General features: G+C 47.2%; 1 protein-coding gene across 1 annotated transcript in view; it reads right to left on the bottom strand.

Moving 5' to 3' along the window:
- Positions 1-4,642: 4,642 nt before the first annotated feature.
- Positions 4,643-9,322, bottom strand: part of LOC112946568 (gamma-aminobutyric acid receptor subunit rho-1) — a 32,535-nt gene continuing 27,855 nt past the window's right edge. The window contains exons 6-9 of the mRNA XM_026038430.1: positions 8,071-8,211; positions 7,187-7,339; positions 5,880-6,076; positions 4,643-5,181 (exon numbers count right to left, since the gene is read on the bottom strand). Of these exons, the coding sequence (XP_025894215.1) occupies positions 4,894-5,181; positions 5,880-6,076; positions 7,187-7,339; positions 8,071-8,211 (779 nt within the window). The 3' untranslated portion in view covers positions 4,643-4,893. The remainder of the gene's footprint in view (positions 5,182-5,879; positions 6,077-7,186; positions 7,340-8,070; positions 8,212-9,322) is intronic.

Here is a 9,322-nt window from a genome sequence, read left to right as displayed (position 1 = left end):
ACTGTGTTTATCTGAATATCTACACTCAAGGGTAATTCCACTCTGGGAGAACTGGCTGGCAATCTCTGCTAGGCCAGGCTGGTATTTTTTGAGTGTGATGCTTTTCAAGTAAAATATTTATCATCTTAGGGCTGCTGTAACTCTTAAAACACATTAGAATTCAGAGAATTGTAGCTAGGGGTAGAGCTACGGCTGCAGTTCTAGGATACAAGGTGGGAGCTGAGATTCCTTGTGAAATTATTTGGCTGAGGGATGTGTGCCTCAGAAATAAGAGATAAATAGAAGGAAAGAATTTTATTAGCACATTATTAATATGACAGTGTCAAATTCACCTTGCCTTTATAAAGTGATACTTGTAGAGAGCCTCAGAGCTTGCTTTGGCAGAGATGCTCTGCATCCCACAGGCTCCTTCTCTACATTGAAGCGCTGACGACATTTCTTTAAACTAGTTTCCACAGAGCCCTATGCACTAGTCCTGAGACGCGAATGTTTGCCTCGGAATGGCAAGAAACACTCCTTTTTACCAAACTGACAGTATCTGTAAATAAAAGTTCTCTTGAGAAACATAAATACTTATTAGGGAAGTGGTCGTAGTGGTGAATTTATTAGCTTTATAGTGTTACAGATTAAGAAATGAACTATGAAAGGATTTTTATGAATTGCTTTTTATCCAGGAGAGTTGAAACTTCTACACCACATAATGTTAATGGGCAGAAAAACTTGACCAAGAATGATAAAGTAGTCRCTACTGAAATGCTTTGTGTCACTTGCTAAATTTAAGAGTTTGGGTTAAAGCCTGTGATTTGTGAGAAGCAGACATCACCTCAGGAGGAAAAAGGAGCAATCTGGCTTTCCGCATCACTTTATTCAGAAATGCCGATGTTGAGGTTTTCCCATGAAATTCKAAGTTGAAAGCCTTGGATCACCCARCTTTCCAGCTAGATCATTTAGTAGAAATGACCTACTTGTGTAGCTGGACTGCTGTCCCGGAAGATACCTACTGCTTTTAGCATCTTTCCAGGGGGCTGGAATAACACATGTTCCAGCAAGGTGGTTGTTCAGCCCCTCGAGTTTTTCTCTTTTACATGGACACAGTTAGGAGGACATGAGGAGGGCCACATGCTCTGAGACATACTTGAATTGATAAGCACTTGATATGATAAGTAAAATATACTTGTTAGGATAAATGAAGTCATACAGTGTCTCATTCCTCACTGCTTGTTCCCAGTCCTCCATCAACCACCACGTTGCCATAGGAGCAAGTGCAGGACAAGGAAGTCCCAGGGATGTCTGTGTGTTCCCCATGACTTCCAAGGAGTTTGAATCGGTTTCGTTTGGGCAGAATCATTTGCTCAGGCMTGAAACATGTAGAGAAAGGGATATCTAGTGATTTGGTGATTATAAGAACCTTTCAATAGGGAGAAAAAAAAAAAAAGAGATCATCAGTTTTTATTTCCGACYTCTTATGTTTCCGAGTTTTGCTCTTTAAAAATTCCATCCCAAGTGGATGGAAGAATTTGGTCTTAATTATATCAAATTATATTATGATATCATCCTAAACCAGAAAAATGAGGATTGGGACATACAAACAGTCCAGGAGGGACTTGGCTTAGTGTAATCATCCTTGTGATTTATTTACAACCTGCCCGCAGGCTCCTTACCAGGCCCTGCCCGTGCGGTCGCAGAGCTCCCCGTCGCACGGGGTGTGCAGCACGAGAGCCTCTTCACAGAATCACAGATTGTTTAAGGTTGGAAGRGACCTCTAGAGATGATCTAGTCCAACCTTCCTGCTCCAGCAGGGACACCCAGAGCACGGGGCACAGGGCGGCATCCAGGCGGGTTTGGAAGATCTCCAGAGAAGGAGACTCCACAGCCTCCCCGGGCAGCCTGTGCCAGGGCTCTGTCACCCACACAGGAAAGAAGTTCTTCCTCACGTGCAGATGGAACTTCCTGATGGAACCTGAAGGAACTTCTTTCACGGTGAGGACAGCAGCTCAAGGATCAGCTCAGCGCCAAGGGGCAGTAGGAGAAGGAGAAACAATAAGAGGCCCAGAGATGCCAAACTTTGCAGGTCGCCCAGTCCTGGACCCGACCGGGTCCTGTGTGCAGGGGTTTGTTGCGTGCTGAAACCCTCCTGGAGGCTGCTCCCTCGAGGGCAGAGGACACTCCGCGCTGCACGAACGTGTGGGTTTGTTGGGGTCTCCAGTGTTTCTAGAAAGGAGCCAAAACAAGCAAATTGCTCGGATTTATTGCAGGAATGGAGTGGAATGTTAATGCCTGGATACAAAACCATGCGCTGGGAGAGTGCAATCCCCCACGCTGTGTACGCAAGTGCATTTCATGGTAACAGTCCTTGAGAGCAAACACTGGCTGCATGTGACATATTCTCTTGTTATAGAATGCATATATACACCTATACATAAGATTGAAAAGGCACTAGAGTTTCCAAAGAAAAACACAAAAATTCACACCATAAATCCAAACACAGAGCCTGGGGAGTCTGTTTAGGAAGACATATATGGAAGCCCGGCTGCCTCTTGTACCTTCAAAATCTCCCTTAAAATGTTGGCCAGAGCTCAAAGACTGTCTATAGTATAAACGTAATGAGTCTACAAGGAAAGGTAAAGTACTGGTGCGGCAAACCACAGAGCGTTAGGCTTCAAACAAAGGAACATAAATCACATATTTGATATCTGGGCAGCTTATTACAAAGTCTGGCGCTCCTGTTTGGGCTATTCTTGTAGTTGTGTAATGTTGGGAAGTTGGGGTTGTGTAATGCTGGGAAGAGCTCCCCAAAATCTTGGGGCTACCTGTGGAGTAAAATACCATTCAGCCTGAGGCAGGGTGACCAAGCCTCGGGGATGGCCTTTCATTCACTTTTGCCACTCATCTTCAGCTGATTAAAATGTTAATGGTTTAAGAAAATGCGTATTTATTTTATCTCTTGGAAAATCTCTCTGGAGAATGATACGATAGGAAGGAAACTTGGTGAGACAAAGGTGAGGYTGTGTCTATATGTGCAAATAGAAACTAGTCATAAAACTGTGTTACGGCTGGGTGGATCTCTTGACTTCTGTGATTTCCTTGCCTTACCTTTGAATTGTAGGTTGCAAGTGCAGCATGCAGGGCAGTTACGCCTTTGCAGGCCATGATTTTGGCAGCTTTAAGAAACGTTGAGTGATTCTACATTAGATTTATTTACATATGAAATTAAAAGCAAGAATCAGCAGTGTTGGAGCAATCTGAATGTCTGTGCGTTGTGTCTAGCACAGCACACAGAGCCGCAGATCAGCTGCTCCAGAGCAGATGCTGTTTGAGAGGAGCCATTTGCCTTTTGGGGAGGCCACCTCAACAGCACCCGCTCTGCAGGAAACAACCGTGTTCCTGTGCACGGGAAGAGCTTTATAAGCCTGTGCAAGAGTGTGCAGGTGCTCAGAATTCTGCCACCCACCGCCGTCGTTTAGCCAGATGGAGACAGGCAGGGAGCATATGACGGAGGACTCAYTGATGAACCCAACTTTGACTCTATTCCACAAATTCTTATTTTCCTGAAACGCACATTTGCTGCTTCTACGTTGCAGATTTTGCCTTTTCCATACAGAACAGTCATGCTGGCTGGTTGCTCTGCAGAAACTGTGACGGAGAGCTGGGAGGCGGGTAAATGGTGAGTGCCCTCAGYTCCCGCCGTGTCTCCCTGTTCCCGCCCCGGCAGCGCGGCCCCGGGGCAGCAGGGTGCTGGGGCASTGGGTGCAGCATCGAGGCAGAGATYGTTAGAGGACCCTGGGCCTGCAGAGGGAAACTCCTTTTGCTTCATTCCAAACTTTCGGCACGGTGTCTTTAGTAAATCAGATATAAACTCCTTACAACTGTTTTGTCACTGAGCATTGTGCTATTCTGTTCCCACTAAAAAAAGGACCAAGCTCTTCCTGGAAGGGAGTGCAGTTATCCTGGCTTTAGCAGGAACAGGAATTTACAAGCAGATGCAGCTCCCTGTTCCTAACCGGTAATACCTGGACAGTCTCAGGGAGAAGGAGCTTGTTCTGCAGKAGAGGTGTGAGTATCTGTGTTGTGTGTGAGGGGTGGGGGGTTCTGTAGCTATTTGTCTTCAGTGGAACATCCTGTAGGAAACCCTCTTTCCTCTCCCAGAAAAGCTCAAGAACAGAACTCCCACTGTGGCCCACACAAGCAAATCCAAGGAGAACTCCTGTGACTTGGTTATCACGGAGCAAAACCCGACTCTTGTGCAGCCTGGGTGGGTTCCGCAGTGAGCGCAGGCTCTAAGGAATTGGCAAGCAGAGTCACAACAGCTGGAAGGGTTGCTTTGCTATGGGGTGTGCTCAAGGCAGAGCTCAGCCCTCAAACGTACTGCTGCTGGGCTGGTGGTGCAGCCTGTGCTGCGCCGCGGAAGCAGGTCCAGCCACCACAAGCGGTTCCTGCCGCAGGACAGGCCGTGCCTGGTGACTGTCCCGTCCTGCGCGCCTGCACGGGCTGTGTCGGGTGGTGCTGGAGGTGCTAGGGCTGCTGAGCGTGCACACCAGTGCCCAGGGAGTTAGGATGTGGGGGTCACAAATGCAGGGTGCACAGCGGACAAGCAACTGGGAATTACTGTCACTCATTGAAACAGATTGAAGTGGCCTGTGAGGCACAAGAAGGAACATAGCACGGCTTTMAGTAGAAAATGTTGGACTGTATATCCTATATTTAGCTCAAATGTGAAACTTGCACAGAGATATTTATGCCACAGATGAGACATATATAGTAAAAAAAAGCAATAGAAAGTCTGGAAACAATCGATTTTTCTTCAAATTAAAACATTTCTTTCTGTTAGCCTGTGAGACTGCATTTTTCATGTATAATGACACAGTGCTCTGTGAATACAGAAGTTACACATGTTTATGAAAAAATGGACCAGTATATCAAGTTAAATAGGATGTAAGCCCCAGGGAATATGATCCTGGAGTACTTGTCAATGGCGTGAGTGTCGATGCGCATGCTGACGTATCTCTGGTTTTTCCTCCTGCTGGAGCCCCTCTCGGAGCCCAGCGCCAGCTGCACCATCATCCTGTCCTGCTTGTCGCCGTTCTCGGACACGTAGTGCCCCAGCTCGCCCACGTCTCCATCGTTGTAGCTGCCGTCCATCATCATGGGCCGCGGCTGCGGGAGGCTGCACGCGCACGGGAGCTGCGGACACAGCTATGAGTTACGTCCGGGTACGTGTAAACGTTCACATACAGATTTGCACAAAGAGCTGGCTAAAGTGAAAAACAATAGTTCATTTGGATAATGCACAGGTTTCGGGRTGTAAATAAAGGCTGGGCCAGGACTTCAAAGCTGAGGAAAACAGAAAAAGGACACAGGGAAGCTGCAAGATGGGATGCATTTGGCTTGCCCAACTCACAGAGCTGAGGCAGGGAGTTGGGGTGGTTATAATTTTATGTATATAATTTACCTAAAAGACAAAAAGGGGGAACTCTGGACCACTATGTATAATTCTAGGCACTGCCTGGGGAAAACAGAGAGAAATGTGCCTTGTTATCTGACAATATGCACTATCTATCTGGTGCAATTCACAGGTCTGCATGTGTATCSCCAAAATAACAAAATATTTACAGGTAAATTACTAAAACTTATTCCACCTATACAGGCAGTGGAGGGCTGTAGGTGCAGGGATGCAGCTGCTCTCCCATAGTGAGCCTGTGTATCAGGCAGCTCATTCTCACAACCAGCAAGAGTTACTGACAGTGTCTTTTGGCAGGCACTGCATTCTCCCAAAGCACCAGAGAGCAAAATACTGCAGCTGCAAACTTCAGGTAGTTCCCAGACATTTGATGCACTTTTTCCCAGTGGGAAAGACCAGCACTGCAGAGTGAAAACCTCACCTTGTCCCGGAGYTTCCTCTCCTTCCGTTCCTGCACTGTAGTCAGGTAATTCACTGCCGCGTATTCCAGCACGGAGAGGAAGACAAACACGAAGCTGACCCACAGGTAAATGTCCACAGCTTTGATGTAGGAGACCCGGGGCATGGAGGCGTTCACTCCCGTGATGATYGTAGACATGGTCAGCACAGTGGTTATCCCTGGGAATACACCAGGAGAGAGAGCCCGTAAGGCAGGTTCCAGCCTCGGGGAAGGTTGAATGCAACGCCAGACCTCACAGGGGAGCTGCCTTTCTTGCACTCTGTGCGAGTGATCCTCTAGCTGTAGCASAGCTCTCCTTAAGGACACAATCCCTAAGTTCCTCTCTTGTTAGAGAAGGAACAAATGGGGCCTAGCGAGGGRAAATCCTGTCCTGTTTTACGCCACAAGTGAGTGTAACAAACACACTGACAAGAACAGGGGTCTTTATAGTTCAGTGTCAGGCTGTYTCTGAGGGAGGCTATCTGTGGTCCTCTTATTACATGGACTAATTATTTCCCATTCGTAACCCATTCAAAAATTGAAATGAGGTATATGTGCACAAAGGTCTGAATTCACAACAATATCTAAGTGCCTAACTGCTCCTAAAGGCAGTGCCTACGTCTCTTGGAGAGCCCAGGCCCAAGCACTTGTGCTGCTGTTCAGTGATTTCTCGAGGCACTGGATGCTGCTTCTGAACATGGACATGAACGTGCCCCATTGCCACCCCCTATAGGGAAATGCTCACTCCTGTGTGTATGTTCAGTCCTGAAGAACACAACTCTAACAATAAATTAAGTCCTGGAATGTGTTCCCTGCAGCAAATGGAAGGAATCTCGGGCCTAAAGGTTGTAAAAACACAAGTGCTGCTTCATTAAGGACAAAACATCCACTTTGAAAGGAGATTGACATCCACAACACAGTTCTGCTCCAATGGCAAATCCCCTGACACGGGGCCTCCTCTGCCTGAAGGCCGAGGCAGAAGTGGAAGCGAAATCTCTCATGCTGCAGCACAGTCGTCCTGAACATCTTGAACAACGCAGCTCTGCTTACAGTGTAACCTCCCCCCACCCTCCTCTAGAAAAATTCAATAAACTGCACGTTTGCTAATGTTACTAACACTGATTTTCACATTCATGCGTGAAGGATAGTGAGACTCCAGTTCTGTATGTGCTATATATCTGTTAAAAGCAATAAAAGCAGAGTTTGTCATTTGCTCCCTGATTTGTCGGGGTAGGCAGGGCCTCGCGTGCGACCATCTCTGCAGTCTGCTGCTACGGGATCRTTTTTACCTAACGGGACTCGGGCCGGTACCGCTCGGCGGTCGATCCAGAAGGACACCCAGGACAGCATAACCATGAGAGTGGCAGGGAAGTAGGTTTGGAGCAGGAAGAAGAAGATGTGTCGGCGCAAGGTGAAGTTTATGTAGAGGCGGTTGTACCATCCTGTATAATAGAGAGAAGAAAGCAGAGAGGTGACACCAAAGACAAACTCTCTCCAGGCAAGGTGCATCAGGGAAATACTGCCACGCTTGCTTTGTGGGAAACACAAGGAGTGACCCCAGGCGTTGCGGTTTACAGAAAAGAATCTTTATTGAACTGACTACTGCAGTCCAAGCAACTCTCAGGACCAGATCTTCCAGAGAAGATAACAAGACCTGTGCACCCAGGACGTTCAACTCACACTGAGGCCTAGTGTGATCCTGAGGAGGAAAAGACTTTCCGCATTTTCTAACCACAGAGATTAAGTGCATTTGGAATCAGGCGCTCTCCATTCCAGAAAAGAAATACCCAATTAATTGAAAACAGTCAGACTGAAGCTGCTTTCCTTTCTGGCAAGCCCAGCTCAACTTCTGGGAATGCTCTGTGCAAGTCAGTTCTTAGAGGACTTAGGGGGCTTCAGGGTGCAAGGGTCTCAGAAAATCAGGGTCCTGTTTCTGAAGGCCCTTCTGAACAGAAACGCAGGTGATAACGTTGTAGCACGGCAGGGGCAGCAGCGTGGTGAGCAGATCTGCACGGTGAACAAGGTCTGCACGGGGCAGAGCTGGTGCCTTTGTCAGAGCCCAGACTGGTCTGGGGGGCACAGCTGGGACCTCCCTGTGGGACAAGCCGGACAGGAGGGCTGGAACCACCCGCTTTCCCACTGCCCTCGCTCTGCCAGGAGCCCCGTTACCCACCTGTGCTGCTGTAGAAGGCGAGCTTTGTGGTGGTGTGGAACTCCTGGATCAGGAACTGCGACAGAGATATCCTCTCGTCTGTTTTTAGGGAATCGTTCCCATTCTTCCAGTACAGCATGAGGTCATCCTCAGTGTAGGCATCTAGGGGAGCACAGCAAACCTTGCTGCAATGCACTGAAATGGCCATTATTGCGCCTATAGCTCAGAGCACAGCAATGCATATGCCAACCTATGTGCAAGGTCCCAGGGAAACGGCCGGATGCCACCGGCTCATGGCAGCCCCGAAGGTGCTGGGTATGGCTGTGGAAAGGGAAAGGCCAGATGGTGCTCACAGCCCTCAGTCTTCATGACTGATCTGTTTTGTACCCACTTTTTCTCTCTCCTCTAWGCATATTTTCACATATATAATCGTGCATCAGGTAGTGCACAGCATCAGAATATGAAGAAGGACTACAATCRGACGCAAAGGAGGGGAAATTTAGGAAAAAGAGGCTGCCTGGGGTAACAGGAAGGACAGACTCTCCATGGTTTGAGGCATCTGGGAGAACAAACTCTCAGCTAAAGTTTCTGTCTGTGATTCACACATGAAGGTTGCAGATGTATTTTTAATCAGACATGTTTAATAAGTTATCAACTGCACATAACTTTATTAAAATGGAATTAAGACTATAGTTACTCATTGMAAACTTAAGATAAAAAGCACTAAAAAGCTAAAAGTTTAAAATATATCTGTAAGAAATCTAGGAGATGTATATGTAAATCATATTTTGGTCAACAAAGCTACATAGGGGTACAAACTGGTTTATCTCAGATAGGTGTAAGAAACATAAGGGGCAAGACGGTTATGCCATGCTGCCTCATGGTCTATACACCCTGGACAAGCAGAGGGTGTTCCTCACATGAAGGGATTGAGCACTTTGGTTTTATACATTTAATGGCTGTTGGTGGGGGTAGRTACTTGGGGCAAACAGGTGCTTGGGGCACTGCTGACATACAGGCAAAGCTCCTTGGATGGGGCAGGAGTGTGGGGCAGGCCAGGTGACTTTTTGGGAGGGGGGCACTAACAAGACAGCATTAGCAACTAGTGTTCAAAGTATATTTTCTTGTTTCAAACACTGTCTAGARGAATTATAGCAAAAATATTGAAGGGCAAGGATTTGCACTCGGTTTTGAAGTTTGCTCACTTCCAGACCTCCAGCTTGTTTACCTGCTGCTTATTTTATAATTAAACGTAGGCATAGGTGGCCACAGT

The sequence above is a fragment of the Nothoprocta perdicaria genome, unplaced genomic scaffold (assembly GCF_003342845.1).
Source record: "Nothoprocta perdicaria isolate Ctin4 unplaced genomic scaffold, notPer1 scaffold_21, whole genome shotgun sequence".
NCBI lineage: Eukaryota > Metazoa > Chordata > Aves > Tinamiformes > Tinamidae > Nothoprocta > Nothoprocta perdicaria.
This window is presented reverse-complemented; position numbering and strand designations above follow the sequence as displayed.